At 41.9% G+C, this 21,864-nt stretch overlaps 1 protein-coding gene across 2 annotated transcripts in view; it reads left to right on the top strand.

Moving 5' to 3' along the window:
* The window catches only part of MCC (MCC regulator of Wnt signaling pathway), a 207,950-nt gene that overhangs the window by 27,566 nt on the left and 158,520 nt on the right, over window positions 1–21,864 (top strand). For both annotated transcript variants that reach the window (XM_028749466.2, XM_077936126.1), the window contains one exon: window positions 11,787–11,998. In XM_028749466.2, coding sequence (XP_028605299.2) covers window positions 11,787–11,998 — 212 coding nt within the window. The remainder of the gene's footprint in view (window positions 1–11,786; window positions 11,999–21,864) is intronic.

A 21,864-nucleotide genomic window follows, 5' to 3' on the forward strand; every position in this document is an offset into this window, starting at 1 on the left:
TGGGGGAGAGGCAGCTGGCTGGAAGAGCAGGAGAGGTACTGGTATTGGTTAACACCAAGCCTAGTGTTTCCCAAACTTGGATCTCCAACTGTTTTTGGACTACAGTTCCCATCATCCCTAGCAGCTGGTGAACCAAGTTTGGGAAACACTGACCAAGCCCCTTACCCCCCCCCCTTGCAAAAGCAGCTGCTCTTGTTTCTGGGAGGTATTTTCATCAGGACTGGGCTCCACAGCCTGTAGACCATTAGCCTGAGTGGCTGCAGCTGTTCAGGGTTCTCTCCCCAAACCAGTTCACCTGCACTGGTGTCTTTGGGTTAAGGCATGGGCTCAGCCCCTTTTATTGTTTTGTAGACTTTGTGAGCAATGTTTATCTCCTTCTCTGGAGGTGAGAGACTGGATGTGGTCTAGATGTGGGTGCGAGGCAGGAGGGAGTGTGGAATTTTTGTGAGTCACATCCGGCTTTTGTTTTTGTAAATGTCTCCTTGTGGATGTTCCCCAGACACTGCTCTCTGCTGCGTTTCTATGTCTTTGAGGTGGGTCAATGATGTTATGTGTTGGGGCCAGGGTCAAGGGCGGGATGGGAGTGGGACTGGTATCCATTGGTGAAGAGGAGTCCATCAGAACCCGTGCTCTTTCTGCTTCGCCCACTGTATTTCAGGATCTGGGGATACTGGGCAGCCAACCCTCTGGCCTGGTGGTGCTGTTGCTAAATGCCTTGTCTGCCCAGAATAAAACACCACTCATCCACTGTCAGGGTTGGAGCCAGGCTTAGGTCAGCAAAATAAAACAATAAGTCACCCAAGGCCAATGAAGTTAACTGCTTATTCAAGGAAACAAACCACAGCTCCGGCCTAGGGTTACCCTCTGCAACCTTTTCCAGGTCTTGCCCCAATGAAGCAGTTGCGAATACTGAAGGTCCCGGCCTTTCCAATGTCCACTAGGACTCTTGTCCAGGGTCTTTCCCACACTGTGATTATTATTTCCATTGTACTGTCTCCGTGTCCCTGCCCCATGTACGTTGAGGCCAATGGTAGGGCCATGGAGGTTCATGCTTGCCACAGGGTCATTGCCTGTACTTTGGGGCAAAGTTCTACCCTCCATTTATTTCAAAAAGAATAGAATAGAATAGAATAGATTCTTTATTGTCATTACACAAGTGCAACATTGCACAAGTGCAACGAAATTGGATGCCATCCCTTAAAAACAACAAAAGCAAAACAACAACAACAACCAAACAAACCACATTCCAGCCACACCCACACCAACACCCATCAAACTCCCAGGTCACACTATCGAGTTACAGCGTTCAAAAAGGCCACAGCTCTTGGATAGAAACTGTTTTTCAGTCTATTTGTCCTTGACTTGATGTTTCTATATCTCCTGCCAGAAGGCAGTAGTGCAAACAGACTGTGTCCCGGGTGAGATGAATCCTGCAGGATGTTGTTTGCTTTCCTAAGACAACGGGAACCGTACAGTTCTTCCAAAGATGGGAGAGGATGACCAATAATCCTTTGGGCTGTGGTTATGACCTTCTGGAGCACCTTCCTCTCCCTAGCTGTACAACTGGAGAACCAAGTACAAATACAGTATGTAAGAATGCTCTCTATGGAGCCTCGGTAGAAGGACACCAGCAGTCTCTCACTCAGATTGTTCTTCTTTAAAAGTCTGAGGAAATAAATTCTCTGCTGGGCCTTCTTCACCAGAGCAGTGGTATTTGCGCTCCAAGTCATGCCCTGATCGATAGTTACTCCCAAAAACCTGAATTCCGCCACCCTCTCCACCCGTTCCCCGTTGATATACAAGGGCTGAATGTCCGCCTTTTTTTCCCTGTAATCCACCACCAATTCCTTGGTCTTAGCCGTATTAAGAGCCAGATTGTTCTCTCCACACCAAACACAGAGCCGCTCCACCTCGTCCCGATAGGCGGACTCATCCCCTCCTGAAATGAGCCCTACCACCGTAGTGTCATCAGCAAACTTGATGATTTTGTTGCTGGAATAGATGGCTGTACAGTCATACGTATAGAGAGCATAGAGCAGGGGACTCAACACACAACCCTGTGGTGAGCCGGTGTTAAGGCTAAGGGCTGTGGACATATGTGACCCTACTCTAACCCTCTGAGAACGTTCTGACAAAAAATCCAAAACCCAGAGACAGGTGGAGTTGGAGAGTCCAATCGCCTCTAGCTTGGACACCAGTCTATGGGGGAGGATAGTGTTAAAAGCAGAGCTAAAATCCACAAACAGCAGCCTCACATAACTCCCCGGCTGCTCCAGATGGGACAGAGCAGCATGGAGAGTGGTGGTGATAGCGTCTTCTGTGGATCTATTTGCCCTGTATGCAAACTGGTAGTTGTCAAAAGTTGATGGAAGACAGGAAATAATGTGACGGCGCACCAGTTTCTCAAAACACTTCATGATGATTGGAGTCAGTGCAACTGGTCTGTAGTCATTCAAACTACTGATTGTGGATTTTTTAGGCAGAGGGACAATAGTTGACGACTTCAGGCAGGGTGGGACAATAGACTGGTGTAAGGACTTATTGAAGATCTTAGTAAAGACCCTCGCCAGCTGATCCGCACAGCCCTTCAACACCTTTCCAGTGATGCCATCAGGTCCAGCCGCCTTCCTCGGATTCGCCATCCTCAATACCTGTCTCACCTCATGTTCCTCTACCGTGAATGAGGGGCCCCTATGGGCTGGTGGCTGTAATACCGGCGTCTCAGGTGGCTCCTTCTCGAAGCGAGCAAAGAAGAGGTTAAGCTCCTCCGCCAGCAAAGGGTCACCGTCAACAGCACCAAGGTTAGGTTTGTAGTTGGTAATATGCTGAATCCCCTGCCACATCTGTCTTGTGTTGTTGCTCCTTAAATTATCCTCAATCCTCAGCCTATAATCCAATTTTGCCCGTCGAATACCCCTCTTCAAGTTTGCTCTTGCCACACTGTAAAGCTGCACCTCGCCTGACCTGAAAGCCCTGTTCCTTTCCCGCAACAGGCACTGGACCTCTCTATTCATCCAGGGTTTCTGATTGGGGTAAAACCGGATGGATTTATTTACTGTGACAGTGTCTGTGCAGTGATTGATATAGCACAGAACTGCCACCGTGTGCTCCTCCAGGTCTGAACGATCGAAAATATCCCAATTGGTTCTCTCAAAACAGTCCTGCAGCTGGTGAATAGCACCTTCAGGCCAGATTTTAACAGATTTTAATATTGTGGGAGCCCGTTTCCTGAGTGGGATATATGCTGGTACCAGGAACAGAGACATATGGTCGGACTGGCCCAAGTGTGGCAGCTGTAAAGCCCTATAGCCGTGATTTACATTCGAATAAACTTTATCCAGTGTCTTGTCCCCTCTTGTGGGACATTTCACATGCTGATAGAGCGTTGGGAGCACTGTTTTAAGTTCAACATGGTTGAAGTCTCCCGCAATGATGTGCACAGCTTCAGGATACTTGTCTTGCTGGCTGCTGATAAGGCTCTGCAGGCATCCCAAAGCCAAGTTGGCATTGGCATCTGGTGGCACGTACACACCAGTTAACATAACAGCTGTGAACTCCCTAGGGAGATAGGCTGGTCTACATTTAACAGCCACATATTCCAAATCCGGTGAACAGTGACTGCCCACAGTCTTCAAATTATTGGACCAGCATTTGTTCACATATACACACAGCCCCCCTCCTTTGGTTTTTCCGAAGTCCATGCCTCGGTCATGACGATGTACCGCACAGCCTTCCAACTGAATAGCTGTGTCTGGTATGGACGGTTGAAGCCATGTCTCAATGACAAATAAAACGCAGCAATCTTTTACAAGGCTGTTCTTTGCTGCCTGCAGCCTCAATTCATCCATCTTGTTGGCAAGAGATCTCACATTAGCAAGAAATATGCTAGGGAGCGGTGGTTTAGATGGACTCCTCTGCAATCTTACCAGGACGCCAGCCCGACAACCCCGCCTTTGCCTCCTGTCTCTACGCCGCCTTCGCCGGTATTTTACCCCTTTGGGGCAAAGTTCTACCCTCCATTTATTTCAAAAAGTGCACAGTTTAATGTTCAAGTTCCACTGGTTTCGGTGGAACTGGAATTCTCCGAATTCTCCTGATTTGTGATTCATGGTTTTCTTTAGCGATTCAATCATGTGTTAAGCCTATTCTTTACCTGACTATCTCAAATAAAGTCTAGCAGCACAGTGCATACTTTTCTTTTTTAGCAGTGCTCTGACATACGTTGGATTTTACTGGTGTATAGTTGAGAACTATAAGCATTATATGAGCAGAAGTCACCATTATGCATGGAGTTAATACAAATTTTGGCATTTAACTACCTTGGCTCAGTTCAGTGCACTGCAGCTGTTCTCTGATTGTTCAGATATTGTTGTGATTAAGTGGGGATTTTGTGTATCATTTTTCTCATAGAAGATGCAGCTGGAAATCTTACAGAACAAGGGTATAGAATGATGATTCCTTTACATTTATTTTATGGTGAAACATAAAACAATTACTGGTTTCTGGAAAATAGTTTTCTTATGTTTGCATCCTAACTTCCCTTATCAGGTGCTTTAAGGAGCATGTATGCTCACTTAAGGTTCACAGGTCAAAACAATAAGGTCACAGTGAAATTTGCTTAATAATGATTTCACTGTGACCTTGTTGTTTTGACAAATCATAGCAAGGTAGCTTAAAATAAAATACCAGCCTAAAAGAAGAGTTAGCTTCTTAAATACAGAAAAGAAGAAAGAAACCGAAATAAAAGCTGTTCATCAGGCACTGATTACAAAATAATGGGAGTGCTAGATTCCCCGTAGAGGAAATGCAGATAGGATAATGGAGGGCATCATTGAAAAAGTCCTGTTTCCTGTCACAATTCAGCTTCCTTTGGAAGTCAGAGTGACCCAGAACAGAGCATTAGAGACCATTCTTAACACCCAGGTGGTTTCACGCAAGGAAAACTGGTCCTTAATGTACCAGTCACTTAGGGTCAATATCTGCACTTTGAATTTTGCGTAGGAACAGATGGGAAGGCAGCACAACACTTTGTGAACTGAAGAGATGTGTTCCATTTGTCTGATTCCAGTTAATCAACTTACTGATGTGCTCTGCACTAATTGCATTTCTCCAGCAAGCAACACCATGTGCTCTGAATGAGATGCTATCGGTGCAGGAATAACTGCGGCTATACCAGGGGTCAGTAACTTTTTTCAGCCATGGGCTGGTCCCCCGTCCCTCAGACCATGTGGTGGGCCGGACTATTTTTTTTTGGGGGGGGGGAATGAACAAATTCCTATGCCCCACAAATAACTCAGAGATTCATTTTAAATAAAAGGACACATTCTGCTTGTTGAATAGTGGGTAGACATGGCAGACGACAGTGGGATTTCTCCAAAGCAGCTCTTTATTTTGTAAGCTGGAACAGAACTGAACAGCAAACAGCTCAGCCGGCCTGCTTTTATAGGCAGCCGGCTGTCAACATTGTAGCAACAACAACCCAGGGTTTCCTGCCTAAAATAACTGATGTGGACCTGAGTGAAAACTATCTACAGTATCCCCCTGCTGGCCCAGGGTGAGAACTTCAGTACAGAACACTGCTCATGTAAAAACACACTGATTCCCGGACTGTCCACAGGCCACATTGAGAAGGTGATTGGGTCGCATCCGGCCCCCGGGCCTTGGGTTGCCTACGCCTGGTCTAGACTGTCTTTATCAGGAGAGACTGTAACTGGTGCATTAGCCTAAGCTTTTGAAAGGTGCTTTGTGCCAGTGCGATTGAGACTGCTTGGATAAGGCTAACAGCACCCCTAAACTACCAACCTGATATTTCAGGGGAAGTTGAGCACAGAGGAGGTAGGTTTTATCCCTCCATATGCCTTTACAATACCCTTGGGCATCAACAACTGAAACTCATTCAGCCACCTAAATAAGTGCTTTCAACAAGATTGGCAAAAAATAGTGTCCAAATCAAAGTAGCTATAAATACAGGATATATTATCCTTAAAATATTTTACAAACAGGACCCTACAAGCCTCTGAGGGCTCATGTCATTCTGAAGTTAACACATTTTTGCCTTTGAAGCAAGCTTTTCAGTGGGATTGGGAAATAGCAATTTGCCCAAGGCTATGGAATGAACTTAATGAGTATTAAAGATTGAACAGCTAAATAAGATTATTCCGTGAGCCCCCAGGATAGATAAAATGGTTACTAAATATTTAGTAAATATTTTAACGTGCACATAGTAACCAAAACGCAGTTATTTCCCAAGTGTACTTGTGGTTATACACAGTGCTATTTTTCTAGAAAAAGAGGTGCCGGAACCCCATGAACGCCTCCCTTGTTCTCTTATAATGCCAGTGGCGCCCACCTGAGAGGTGCCGGAACAGAGTTCCACTGAGTTCCAGCTGAAAAACAACAACCCTGTTTATGCATAAGGCAGGTTATGTCACAACTCTTTTGTATAGAGAGCTGGCTCTGGTAATCCATGTGTGTAGAACAAGGACCTCTTGCTCCTACCTCCGCTGTGAGATGCTGCCATTTTTACAGTAGGACATTCTTGACTTTATGGAACATAGAACAATATTGAACCTTCTTGTTTTTGTGTTCACTTACCCTGAAGCTAGTAAGTTTCGATAGGGTGCTTCGAAAGGAGGACATCATAATCAACCACAAAAGAGTCGCCAAACATGTAAAGAAATAACAATCTTTGTGCCATGGCCTGTTCGTAGTTCACAAAATGTTATGAATTTATCCCAAGAAGAATGATTGGGCTTGGCATGAAATAGGATTTGGTTTTGTGTGCTTGGAACTACCCTTTGTGGTTTTCTGCTATTGATTTCTCTCTTCCTCTTTCTTTGTAGTTTACCAAGAAGTATGTTCTTCATTTCTGTAGCTGCACCATTAGTTTAAATAAATGAATCAGCTTTCCCCCTGCTCGTGTTCATCTTGACATCATACAAATCTATAACTGATCTGTTTTATCCAGTTAACCTACCGTTTTTTTCGCCCTATAGGACACACTTTTTCCCCTCCAAAAATGAAGGGGAAATGTGTGTGCGTCCTATGGGGCGAATGCAGGCTTTCGCTGAAGCCTGGAGAGCGAGAGGGGTCGGTGCGCACCGACCCCTCACGCTCTCCAGGCTTCGCACACCTCTCCGCAAGCAGCTGGGAGCTCGAGCCTGGGGGGGGGGGATAATTTTTTCCCCTTTATTCCCCCCCCCCCAAAAAAAAACTAGGTGCGCCTTATGGGACAGTGCGTCCTATAGGGCGAAAAATACGGCATTTGGTTTAATTTATATATATTTTTTTTTTTAATGGTTTGACCAATTGAAAATATGAACCTGATTAGTCAGGACACCAGGTATTTTAATTTTTTGTCTCAATTCAAAAACTAAAATAATGACAGCTGAGAACATCTTAAAGGCACTCTTGTCTCACAAAGGTGTTAAAGTACTTGAAAAATCATTTACATCTAGTGTGTAGCTATGCAAAATGACCTAACAAGCACCAGAAGTCCAAGTTGCTGTTTCCTACACTCAGTATAATGTTAGAATATGATAAACACACTCATCTCCTTGTGATCAATTGTCCATTACAACTGAAGATCACCTGCTATTGATTTCAGTTAAAAAGAAAAACCATAAGGGGAAAATATGTTTGATGCCAGAGGATCGAAGTAGTGGAGAAAACAGATGTTTATAAATAGTGTTTCCTCAAGCTGATGTATGTATTTTTATTGCAGGAAAAGGCATTTTATATAGATTTGTGTCTAGATTGTTTTGAAAATAACTTTATGCTGCACTATGTCCAGCATCTTAAAATAGTCTTTTTTTTTTTAATGAGTCTTAGGAAGACTGAAAATAGACTTCATTGATACGGTGTGAACCAAAATGCTCATTTTTTTAAAAAAATTTAAAAGGTGCACAATTGCTACTAATCGTTTGGCACTTCACTGTTTGGTTTCCTTTCACACTTAATCATTTTGAACAAATTGGATCAATTTAACTGAAAATGTGATGCAGACATGACTGTGTAAACAAACATAAAACTGTTCAGCTAGATCAGTCAAACACACTCCTATAAATATCCCAGCAAAATTTATCATCATGGGTAAGCTTCAGGTTACTAAGAGATGGTATGGCTATGTTAGGTTTTTAAGATATTCAAGTTCGTATTTCAACCTACCCTGTAAAATGGAAGGTAAAGCTATACAGTATTTTGTTTTTTGAAGCTCCGCCCCTCAAGGGTTATAAGCTCATTTTTTCTTAGTGGTTTATTGTAAAGGACGTTTCTTAACTTGCATGTAAAGGAGGTTTATCATAACTTGCATGTTGTGTTAAATACACACTTTGGTGTTATGTGATTTTTTTAAATAAAATAAAATAAAATCACATTTCTGGGTAGAGTTAGGACTGGGAACTCATGCTTTCACAGCTTTGTCTCCCCATCTCAATCCAGCTGTTACTTGTGTCGGGAAGGAAGCTGCTGTGAGGGAGGCTGACATTTAGGCTAGGTGGAAGTTGTGGCGTTGGAGTGAAGGGTGCTGGCAGATAACCAGGAAATAAAATTAAGATAATAAAATTGTAGAGTTTGAAGGGCCCTTGAGGATCATCTTCTAGCCCAGCCTCCTGCAATGCAGGAATATGCAGCTGTCCCATATGGGGATTGATCCTGCAATCTTGGCGTTATCAGCACCACTCTCTCTAACCAACCAAGCTATCCACTGGGGAACACCATGAAAAAGTTAAAAATGAGGATGGGCAATATTCTCTTGAGGGTGTGGAGAAACAGGTTGCTTTACCCTACATGGGATTATTAAGAATTCCCTTCTTTGCTATGGAACATACTGGGAGGTATTTTACTAGTTTGATATGAATTGCGACCAACACTTCAATATACTGTTGTAATTTCTGTGGTTAGTTTTAGCTTTTCTGGGGTGTTTCATACTTTTCTGAGCTGATTATGCTGTTACAGTATAGTAGTGATGGTGGCGATTGTTTCTGCTTGGGAGCTCAGAATGTTGAATGTGTACTCAGTAAAGCTTTATTAATATGTGCACATAATTGTTCAATAAAACAGTTTCTCTGCTGCTACTTCAAGAGCTTACGGCCTACTTATCCTTACATTTTAATCTAATAAGGTCACTGTCTCAGCAGAACATTTCCCCCCAGTCTGTTTTCAACAGAATATGTTCTCTTTTATTAGCTGTAGAAGTATTAAGGTAACAGGGTAGTTGTTTTGAGGCCCAGTAATCAAATCTCTGAACTGAATATGAGGAAGTGTTGAATGGTGACAAGAGGTATCCTTGTTAAATATAGTATTCTTATTCTTATTTATTGTTTTAAATTTGTATACCAACCTATACCCGTTGATCTCAGGGAGATTCTCAACATAAAATCACAATATGAAAAACATAAAATACATAATAAAAACAAAGACAACTCTATAACCTCCCCTTTCACAGCACATTTGAAAAGGGCAGCAGATGTCAATCAGTCAATGGCCTGGTTTTCACCTGGTGCCTAAAGGTATATAATGAAGGTGCTAGCTGAACCTCCCTGGGGGGAGAAGAAAAGGCCTGTTCTTGTGTTGCCACTCTCCAGACCTCTCATGGAGGAGGCACCTGAAGAAGGGCCTCAGAAGATGATCTCAGGGTCCTTGTAGATTCACGTGGAGAGAGGTTTGAGATCACTTATCCGGAAGTGCACTCAATCAAAATTTGTGGAATTTTGATGTAATTTATTTGGGGTGTGATTTGCTTCCCTGTTGACCTTCTGCTGGACCTGAGTTAACAAAGGGGGATGCCGGTATAGAAGTTTGTTTCCATGCACACTACCAGCATGGAATGAACTGGGTCATTATAAGGCTGCTCAAGTACATCTGGGGTCTGTAGTCAGACCACACAAAGGAGAGAAGACTGAAGTGAGCAGGCAGGCAAAAAAACAAAACCCTGCTCTGGTGATTGGTGCAGATCACTAAAAACATGCAAAGGGGTCTGTTCTGAAGTGTAACGGTATCTGTTTCACAAAGACTGAAGAAGAGTACAGTGGTACCTCAGGTTAAGTACTTAATTCGTTCCGGAGGTCCGTTCTTAACCTGAAACTGTTCTTAACCTGAAGCACCACTTTTGCTAATGGGGCCTCCTGCTGCTGCTGCGCCACTGGAGCATGATTTCTTTTCTCTCTCTTTTTTATATATTATATTTTTATTAGTTTTCAAATACAAAAACAAATTCATACATTCCATACATCTTAATTACATCTTACTTCTCTTTTTTGACTTCCCTCAATTTGTCTGCCATTCCTTCCTATTGTTACTTTTTACACATTTCTGCCCTTTTAACCCTTTCCCCTCACAGAGCTTCCTTAAAGCTTACAAACGTAATTTTATTATCACTCAGTTTTTGCATATATTGGATAAACTTTTCCCAATCTTCTGTAAATCTTTGATCTCGTCGATTCCGGATCCTTCCTGTCATTCTGTCCAGTTCTGCATAATCCATCATTTTAGTTCTCAATTCTTCTATCGTAGGTAATTCCTCCTGTTTCCATTTCTGGGCCATCAATATTCTTGCTGCTGTCACTGCATATAAACATAACTTCCTTCCTTTCTTATTTATCTCATTACCTGTAATGCCTAGTAAAAATGCTTCTGGTTTCTTAACAAATGTATATTTCAACATTTTCTTCAATTCATTATAAATCATTTCCCAAAAGCATTTTACCTTCTTACATTCCCACCAAATATGAAAAAGGTACCTTCTTTTTCTTTACATTTCCAACATTTGTTACTTATCTTATACATTTTTGCTAACTTCACAGGTGTTACATACCATCAGTACATCATTTTCATAACATTTTCTTTTATAACTGTGCATGCAGTGAATCTTAAACCATCTTTCCAAAGTCTTTGGCCCAGTCGATCATAACTGATTTTACCTCCTCATCCTTCGTACACCATTCCAGTAATATCTTATACATTTTTGCTAAATTCTTATAATCATTATTCAATATTTCTGTCTGAAATTTTGATTCTTTGTCAGCAAAACCCCTCTGATTTAAATCTTTTCTAAACATCTCATTAATTTGAAAATAATGCAGCCAGTCATTCACATAGTCCTTAACTTCTTCAAATGATCTCATTTTCCATTTTCCTACACTTTTACACATTAACTTCTCATATGTCACCCAACTCCGTCATATTGACTTTCTTCACACTTATCGCCTCCAACGGTGCATGATTTCTCTTCTCATCCTGAAGCAAAGTTCTTAACCCAAGGTAATATTTCTGGGTTAGCGGAGTCTGTAACCTGAAGCTTATGTAACCCAAGGTACCACTGTAGAAGATTCATATGGTGTAGCGTTGGTCTTCTTGGAAGAGTCATTGGTTCTGGAATGCCTTTGTGACCAAAGGGTGGAATTATTATTAATAGACTATCAATCATGTGCACGGGGCATTACAAATTAGCAGCAAGAAGACAGGCCCCTGAAAAAAAGGGAGCAAAGGAAACTTAAATTATCATATTCAGCCCAGGAGTTTGGCTGGTGGAAATGAAATTAAGCAGGGAAAGACCATGCATTCAGATTACATAGATGTATTTAATTTCAGTAGGGGCTGAGGACCAGGGCCTTGTCTCAAGAACTCCAGTGAAAATGTGAGGTTTGGGAAGAGATTGGAAGGAAGGAAGGTACTATCATGGAGGTTGCCTCAAGATCTCAACTACTGTGATCACGCAAGTGGAGAAGATGTGGAATTGGACTGTTCACTTCCTTCTAATAAACTAGCCTTCCCCCCCTTTTCCCCAGGTACCCTCTCGGGAGCTAGAGAAAGTTGGGAATATGATTCTGGAGCTAGAGACCTTCAGAGCCCTGACTTGCACAGTCGTTCAACTCTGCAGAAATTCTTGGACTATGGAGGCAATGCCATGAATCAACAAGTTGCAGTGCAGAGACTTCTTACACAAGCTTCCAATTTTAGTAATTCAGTTGGAGGAAGTTACCTGGAACTTGCCAACACTGTGAGTACACTTTTAGTTCACTGAAAAGTCTTGATTTTTTGTGTTTTCCCCTCCCCCCAACTCAGATAGTAATTAATACTTTAAATCATAGTCCATAGGAAAACACCAGGTGGCTGTTTTCATCTGAGAGAACATCATTAAATTTTTATTTTTGTAAATAATCAGTCCCCAGCACTTGCTTTGTTGTTGAGGATTGGTATTCAAAAACATCTTGTTTCCATAACTTATTTGGTTGTGCTTCTATGATTTATTCAAATTTGACTACTAAAAAAAACTAGCATGTAAAATCCGTTTAGAAATTTAAATTAGCCCGTGTGCAAGTCTTTATGCCAGAATAGTACAGAAGGAAAAATCAGTCTATTATTTATTGGTTTTGTTTTTGTTTTCTTGAAACTGCATTCTGAAAATTCCTTGGGGTGCAAACCTGATACACTCTCACTACAGAGAAGACATTCTCAATTCCGTTTAAGGAAATCCTAAGAGGAGTTGTTGTCGTTACCAGCTGAGCAGGTCGAGCTTTTGGAATCTTGCTCCTCAGTTTGTACAGACTGTAAAAATTAAAGAATGAATGTGCGTTGCTTGCCAGGCAATGGATTGGAAAGTAATGGTATATGGAAAAGAGTGAGTTAAGCAATACTATGAAGGCATTGCCCAAAGGGGAGCTGCTGCTTTTTTGATGAGGGTTTGTTGCGAAGCCGAACTTCCACAGCTGGTTTTAGATGGCCAGGGCTTGGCGAGGGAGTTGGTAATGCCACAACTTCAGGTGTGCTACATCCTTCCATGAGAGGAAGCCAACCCTACATGCTCATTGTGCTCCCTACCTGCTGTTTAGCTACTGAGGACTGGGGAAAAGTGTCATATCCCTTGCTGTGGTGTGCCTTATTGTGGAAATTTGGAAGTAGTGTGCTTCAGACTTGGTTTTTGAGGTAGATTAATATAGTAGTACCTGGGGGGATGATTTCATGTACACCAGGGATGGCTAAGCTATTGTCTTTAAGACATTGCTGAGCTACACCACCCAACATTCCTGACCACTTGATATGCTAGCTGAAGCTGGGAATCCTACAACATGTTAGCCACTCCTGATTTACACCAACTCCTCTTCACCTCCTCTGTGCTAGTCTGATATATATTATAATCTCTCTAACATTTGGATTTGTGTTTGGTTTATTTACAGCACACTTTTTTCACAATTTTGTAGGATGCACCCATCTTTTCCCTGTTTTCCTTAAGTCCTAATACTTTAAACATTCTCGTTTGTTTGGTTGCTATTGATTCATGCATGTTTAATATTTTGTTAGTTGCATTACTTGGGGGCCGCCCAGAGTGGCTGGGGTAACCCAGTCTCATTGGTGGCATATTGGTGATGATGATGATATTTTACTGTTTTGTTTGTTTGTATTTTACTTAAGGAGCTTTTAGTACAGGAGTGTACATTCATCATGACCAGGTCCCATTCCATTGTCTAAACGAAGCTTAGCTAGATTGTGCCCATTGGTAACTTTCTCAAAAGGAATTTGCAATGTGATAGAGCAGGAGGATCTGTAAGAGTTTTTATGTGTGCTGGACAGAGGGCAAGCATATGAGGGAAGGAGAAGGGGTGGCCGAATGTGTATGAATTCAGGAGTGTGTGCATGTAGGAAAGAGGGTGCATGGAAGAGTCAGGAGAGAGGAGGAGGACACAAAAGTCCTGCATGGGTAAAAATCTGCAAAGAAAGAGTGTCTGATTCCATATGTATTCAACGTTGAGAACATGTGACTGAGCAAGAGAGTTTGTGCAGATGTAAGAGAGAGAGAATGCACATGAAATTATGCACCTGAAGGTGAGAGAGAAAAGAAAGTTAGCAGGGGTATGTGAATATGTGAGTGAGAAGGTGCCTGAGGGTGTGTTTGTGAGTGCATGCACACACGCTTATAGCTGAGTGAGAGTGTGACGGCAAGAGAGTGTTGGCATACATCTGTTGGATGAAGAGAGGCCAGGTGAACAAGAACGTGTATATGTACACATAACAGGTAGGCGAAGCCGCAAAAAGTCCCACAAGAAAGTGTGCTGCATTCAATTGTATGAATGAGAAACAAGAGTGCCTGTGTGCAAATTTGTTCAGACTTTTGATGGACGATAGCGCTATTGCTGGTGTTTATTTTAGTTGGCTGCTTGTAAGTATCTGCCTTGTTCATAGTACTTGTAGGATGTATCTCAATTTGTTTTAAAGGGTAAGAGCCCATGGAGTTGCATATGCAGCGAAGAGCGGATAAGAAATGTTTCAAATAAATGAATGTGCTTGCCATTGAGACAGAGGCTGTGTGTCCATTTTTCTGTATGACTTCTTGTGGACGCTAAAGTGTGTGCCTTACGTGTATGAGAATGCAGATGCTCACTCGTGAGTTTTTGTAAGGGTGTGTGTGTGTGTGTGTGTGTGTGTGTGTGTGTGTGTGAGAGAGAGAGAGAGAGAGAGAGAGAGAGAGAGAGAGAGATGCATGTGTGAGAGGAAGTGTATATGGACCTGCCTTTGAAATGAAGTTTCCCTTTATGTAAACAAACAAAACTAGATGGTGCTGGGAGTTGGAGAGGCAAAGGTCTGCTAGATGTAGCTAGCGGCGCAGACTCCAACATGCCATCTTTTGAGGGGCAAAGGTCTGAAGTGGGGAGCCTTTTCTACTTGTGCAGTTTGGACCCTGACTACGCCATTCTTTCCCAGAACCATGTAGCCACTGGCCACACAACATCTTCTAATACAGAGTTAGCTCAGAGAGCGGAGCACACGTATCTCTCTCTTTCCTTCCAGTTTGATTTCTGCATCAGCAGGCAGAATTCGCACCTCATTGGCCCCCAAGACTTTAGTTTCCAATCCTCCTTCACATGCTAGCATAGCTACTGAGGTTCAGTGATCTGCCCAGGTCTCCTTAAATTTTATAATCCAAGCCACAAGTGTCTTATTTAATGGGAGTTGTAGCCGAACAACATTTGGAGAGTCACATTTTTGTTTGTCTGTGTTTACACATCTCTTCTCTCTTGAAACTAAAGGTTCTTGATGTAAAACAAGCGTTAAAATACAGCAACTAAATAATAATGAAATATGATGCCACAGCGTAGTATGGAACTCAGAATTAAAAGAGGGCTAAAATGAATTAACAGGATAAAAACAGAATTAAAACTCCTGAAACAAGGTTCTCACATAATGATAAAAAAGACAGTAGCCATGCACCAGCACCAGTGGGGTTGGGGGTAGGAGTCACCCAGAGGTGGCATCTGGGTGACACTAAAGCTGTGAAGGACCTTAAAGATCTAAATGAGCAAAATTAGGTTTGGAAATCGCCTACAAGAACCATATTTTCTCTTCCTACGCTATTTGGGAATATGTTTTTGCAGATGGTAGGTAACCCCTGAGCAAAGCTAGCTTTTCCAGGAGTGCCCTTCCCATCTTTATTCTCAGACTGCTGCCATCCCAACACTATTGAGAAATGGAAATTCATCTTGCCTGCAAATTCCTATACAGTGGTACCTCGGGTCAAGAACTTCAGGTTACAGACTCCGCTAACCCAGAAATAGTACCTCGGGTTAAGAACTTTGCTTCAGGATGAGAACAGAAATCGTTCTCCGGCGGCAGCAGGAGGCCCCATTAGGTAAAGTGGTGCTTCAGGTTAAGAACAGACCTCCGGAACGAATTAAATACTTAACCCAAGGTACCACTGTATTCAGTGGTGCCAAGGTGGGCCTCTTTTCCAGTTAACTGTGTTTTCTCTTTGTCACATTGAAACTCGAATGCCTACTATTTATAACCAGTCTAACTTGGATTGTGATTGATTACTTCAGCTTATACAAGTAGCTTTTATCCGCACTAAAAACAGAAATCAAGACTTATCACTGGGGGTTAAATTTATTTCAAGCTGCAATGCAAATTGATTTTGGATGGCTGCCCAAAAGAACATTAATGGTCTCCTCACACTGAAATAATGGGTTACCATTTGTCTATTTAAGGCATATGCAGTGCCCTGAACTGAAAACCAAACACTGTAGATGTGGATCAGATATTGCTTATATGTAACTAGCAACAGGAAAAACCTTACCAGGCCCCACAATGTTTTACTAGCCTGCCTGCCTTCACATAGTGTGTACCTGTATGTGATAACAGTTTTGTGTGTGTGTTTGTGTGTGAGTGAAATCTGGCAAGCCTGAATCAGTGAGACCTGAGTTTGAATCCCTGATTAGTCATAAATGCTGACTTTGTACCAGTCACATCTCATACCATTGCCTACAATCTCATACCATGAAACAATTTAATGTGTGCTTCCCTGATCTCCTTGAATAGGATGGAAATTGGAAAGATCAAAAGCTTCTTGTGCAGTGTGTATTATTACAATATTGCAATATAAAGTGTTTCGTGATTGCAGTCAAACTATTTTTATAGGTACTGTATAAGTCGTTCTGCTCCTTTGAATTACTTTCAGACCTTCCAACTGTCCCTATTTTCCTGATTTTGAGAAGCTGTCCTGGTTTCTGATTTGATCCCAGAATGTCCTGCTTTTCTTTAGGATGTGCCTGTTTCCTTAAGATGTTGGAGGCTATGGAGTTATCTGACCCCCGAGCCGTCTGAAGGCAATCCTGAATAGGGAAGTTTTAAATTTTTTAAATGTTTTATTACGTTTCTATATGTGTTGGAAGCCGCTCAGAGTGGCTGGGGCAACCCATTAAGATGTGTGTGGGGGAGTGGGTATCAAGGAAAATATAAAAAAATGTAGTATAAACACAGACAACTGGGAAACACTTGCCTGTGAGCGCTCCAGTTGGAGAACAGCCTTTAGTGTCATGCGCTTTGAAGACACTCAAAATCAGGATGCAAGGGAGAAACATGCTAAGAAGAAGGCATGCTTGGCAAATCCACACCGTGATCAACTCCCGCCTGGAAACCAATGTCCTCACTGTGGAAGGAAGTGTGGATCCAGAATTGGCCTCCACAGTCACTTACGGACTCATTGTTAACACCGTGTTTATAGAAGACAATCTTACTCGGCTAGGAGGGAACGCCAAAGAAAAAGAAGAAGAAGAAGAAATAGTAAAATTATCATTATGGAATGGGACGTCCCTCTTTTCATTGCAGAAATGTTGGAGGGTATGTACTTTTTGTTTTAAAACCTGCGTTTGGGACGCGGGTGGCGCTGTGGGTAAAACCCCACGAATCCCCGTGGCGGGGTGCGCTCCCGCTGCTCGGGCCCAGCGCCTGCCAACCTTGCAGTTCGAAAGCACGTCGAAGTGCAAGTAGATAAATAGGGACCGCTTACTAGCGGGAAGGTAAACGGCGTTTCCGTGTGCGGCTCTGGCTCACCAGAGTAGCTTCGCCACGCTGGCCACGTGACCCGGAAGTGTCTGCGGACAGCGCTGGCTCCCGGCCTCTAGAGTGAGATGAGCGCACAACCCTAGAGTCTGTCAAGACTGGCCCGTACGGGCAGGGGTACCTTTACCTTTACTATGTACTTTTAATCCTTCAGTGCTTTTATTTCTTGGTTTGATTAGAGTTCATTTTCATTTCCCATTCTGTTTAGGTAAACATTCCCTCAGTGTATTTCTCTGAGTGGCTGGCAGGGGGCATTCTTAGACAGTTAAGCCTCTTCCTATGTTACCTCATTAATTCCTTCTAGTGTAAAGAATCAAGAAACATAGTGTGTACCTGAAATAAGTAATTGAAATCACCACAAAGTAACAGTTGGTATGTTAAACGCCCAGCAAATGTAGGTATTGCTGGGTTTTAATAATCTTTTAAAACATACAAATACAGAATTTTATTTCATGTTCAGCATATTTCTCTAGTCATCAATTATTTCACCTATTTCCAAGAGGCGTTATTTGTTTAAATTCCCAAACTAAAAACTGGCACCAGCAGATGTCAGCCATTAGTAGAGGGGCAAACAAATGGATCTAAGGAACATACTCCGTTATGGATGTTCTTCAGAAAGCAGCCATAACTTAATAAGTTGTAGTACATTTGCTCTGTTGGGAGGAAATGGGATCTAGCAGTGCCAATATTTTGGAACATATAGTTCAACTTTATTTGCACCATTAACATTTTAAAATACTTCAGGGCTCTTCCTATGAAGGTATTTGTTTTGCTGTGTTGCATTGCTCTAGACCTTGTGTGTTCAGGAACCTCTATACATTGAATGGAAGGAGAAGTTTTGCTTGTGCATTTTGCTTCACCCATACTTAGAGCTGTGGCCTTAGCTGAGATGAGTGGCAGCTCGCTTGTCAGGAAGCTTTAAGCTCTGTGGTGGCTGTTGACCACTGGACTGGGATTTCTCGTCCTGTTGCTGCTATTAAGGCTGTGACTTTCTGATCTCAGTGCAACTTTATCCTGAGTAAACATGCATAGGATTATATACTTATGTAATTTAATACATTTCTTATCCTGTCCTTTAATACTGGTCAGCTCACAAAATAATGAAAATAGAATCCCCCTCTCACAGTTTTAAAACAAAATTTAAAACCAATTTGCACAGTGTCTTTTGGCGTAGCTATTCCTGTCTACTGGAAATTGAAGGTCACCTATTACTCAAGGTGGGATTTGATAAGAAATAGGTAAGAAATGTGCAGAAGTCTGCTGCCTTTTGCTTTGGAGAAGTGAATTATGAGCATATCTGGGTCGTTGTCTTCCCTGCTCCCATCTTACTCTTGTTCAGCTTATATATTTGTAAATAAAATGATATTATAAATTACTAGTTACAGTCCCCTTCTTAAAAAAAAGTGCCTTCAAAACTTCATATGACTTAAGAGTTGTGAGAAGCATGAATATCTTGGTGACTCATCTACATGTACAAAAAGCATTTGTTTTTGTTTTCCATACAAACATATTTCATGTATACAAAAATATACAGCCTGTTCAGTCCATCAGTCTCTTCTTGTGTATGATTTAATACAGTGTTTCCTTTAAAATGGCATGTGACTTATTTCTGGAATCTTGCTTAATGGACTTTTTCATCACTGGCCGGAGGGGGAGGATTGCTTGACATCTGATTTGAATTTGTTTCCCTTGAATTTCCTGTGAAAGACCAATTGGGATTCTTTTACTCTGGGAAAAAAAATAAAAATTGAACAGTCCACAGACAGTGCTTTTATAAAGGAATAATTAGTAAGCAGGCTGTGTGTCCTTGTGCCAGGATCTAATTTTGTCTGGGCTTTGCATTGTCCATCCTACTGGAGTTTGCGTGGATCATTTACATAAAAATCGAATGCTAAGCCTAAAATGCATTTGAAGACTTGGTTCACAATTGTTTGTGCCTCTGCATTCAAAATGCCTTTAACGGTTTAAATTTTCAAAAAGAGTGAGATTGGCAAGCAAGAATATGTCTTAACACATGGGTATTCCAAGCTGCCATTTATTTCGTGTTTGGAAATCTGGCTACAGAAGAGGGAGAGTTGAGAAGGCATGATTCTCTGCAATTGACTTGGCTAGGACAAGCAACCATTTGGTTCTTCCACTCTCAGAAGGTGCCTCTTTCAACGGCCATTTCACCTGGTCAAACATTTATGTAACCGTATTAAGCATTCGTGCCTGAATTTGCCAGCTATCCTATTCCCTCCTCCTCCCTTTTATTCTTAAGTCTGCCTATAAGATTCTGAGCCTGCAGGTAGAGACTGTATTGCTTTTTAAAGGTTATGCAATGCCTAGAGAATGTTCAAGCACTAGAAAAATAAGTGTGTAGTTTTTACTCTGTTGTGGAGATGATTGCTGAAAAACGTTACTCCAGCCTTGGTGTATGTTTATGGCAATAATGTGATGTTTGGATGGTGATTACTTTGCAGTGCCATTTTTAGGAACTTAAAAACACATTATCTTTTTCTCTGTAGTCTGAGTGCTTTCATTCTGTACCACGGTTGTTGTCGTCGGTGTGTGTGTGTGTTTTAAAAAAAGGCAAACTGAATTTAATTTTTCATTCTTTGAAAATGCAGCTGTTTAGAGACTGCCTTCCTGCTGGCCTTGACATCTTGGGAGCACACCATGTTTTAAAAAGTGGAATTAAGTAGGAATTGAATACTGTATTGCATGATTGGCGTTGAGCTGAGACCAGTGTTAAATATTTTCCCCCCTCCCCAGCATCTGGAATAAACATTGGGGCATTGAAACTCTGTTTCTCACTGCTTTAAACAATAAATAATGTTTTAAACAGCTGTGTGACGATGAACAATGAATCTTTAGCATAGATGCAATCTCCCCTAATCTCCCATAGAAAACATCCTGGTGAGTTGAACCTCAAACTGCTAAACCTGTTGGTGGGCGGCAACTTGAAGATAAAATACATGCATACACAATGGCTTGTGAGTGTGCATAGTGGGGTGTCCTTATTACTTTTCTTACTGCAAATTCCTTTTGCTCTGTTGAGGGTTTTAAATGCCTTCAGCTCCCAAATTTCAGCAGTGACTTGCCTTTAGATAAGTTGCTATGGGGGTGGGGGGAGCTTGCAAGCCCCAATGCCTATGCAGAAATCATAATCTCACACTTGGCCGGGAGGTAAAAAACAAAAACAAAAAGCTGTGCAAGTTTCTTCATCAGTGTAAAGTCCTGTTTGGGCATCTGGTGCCACTGGTGCATTGGATAAGCATCTGGATTTTAAAACATGTTTCACATGTCCTTATTAAGACTGCAGTACAAGCATCCTCCATATCTGGTATCTCCTTGGTAGTTAGTTAGTTAGTTTTTTACTTCTTTATTGCTCTACATAGTTACGTAATAGGGTGCATACTAACTGCAGCTGATATTTTTGGCAAATACCACACTTCGTCACTGATAGATTATAGAAACAGGCACTTTCCATGAAATCAAATATACATTTTCTGGTTGACCTCTAGGTTCTTTTGATTTGCAGCCGCTTTGGTCCTGCTGTGGGCTGCTGCGAATGGAACTATGGTTTGCCTTAGCTTACTGTTGGAATGAGGGCTGATGGTTTGTCGTCTTTCTCACAAGCTGTTTGGTCTACAGCAGCAGCAGCAGGACTGGAGGAGGAAAGCGGGCTGTGATCTCCTTTCTAGGAGCCCACACGTTTGCAGTAAGCCATGGTTTGGCTTAGTATTATGTTACGAACTGAGCCATTGTTTTATACAGTAGTTTAAAAGTGAAGCATTGTGTTCGCTTGCCTAGGATCTGCTTGCCTTTCTTAAGCTTGTATTTGCTTTTCCTACAAATGCTTTGTGAGTATGTGTGCAAAAGCTGTATTTACTTTTCTCATCTAGCAGCCTGCTAAAATCGCTTGAGCATGCTGCCATGCTCTTGGAGTAGTAAAACCTTTCATCTGAGTTGACTTCCTTGCTATTTACATATACCGTTGATTCTTTCATCTGGCTTCTTGGTTTTTTTCTAATCTTGGTTTTATTTGTGTTCATTAATCGTTCTTAATCCAATCTCTGTTGTTTTTTCCAATCTAATCGTACGTTAAAGCACTTTGTGTCACTTCAGCAATATCAAAATTGTGTTTGTTCCATTGTATGCCATTTATATTTGACCTGGCTTCGCAAGCCAGTAAACTGCAAGCAGAAATGGCATAACACTCAACCTTGCTTCTTTCTGTTGGAAGCCATTCTGTAGGATATAAGATGTGAACTTCCTTGTTTGTGTAAGTATTTTATTGCAAAGACATACTCTGTTGAACTGTAACAGAATAATGCTGTTCTCTCCCATTGCAAGCTCATAGTCTGTGCTCTGACTTTAGAGAATATAGCCATGAATAATGTTTCCATTTTATGTGAAAGACTATTGTTACCCGCCCCCCCCCCCCAATCTCTGAGCGGTGTGAGATTCCAGGGAGTTCCAGGCACGCTTTACCTAGGGTCTGTGTTTCCTTTCACAAAATGAGGTACAGCAGAGACTGTGGTGTCTTTA

The sequence above is a fragment of the Podarcis muralis genome, chromosome 11, assembly GCF_964188315.1.
Source record: "Podarcis muralis chromosome 11, rPodMur119.hap1.1, whole genome shotgun sequence".
NCBI classification, from domain to species: domain Eukaryota; kingdom Metazoa; phylum Chordata; class Lepidosauria; order Squamata; family Lacertidae; genus Podarcis; species Podarcis muralis.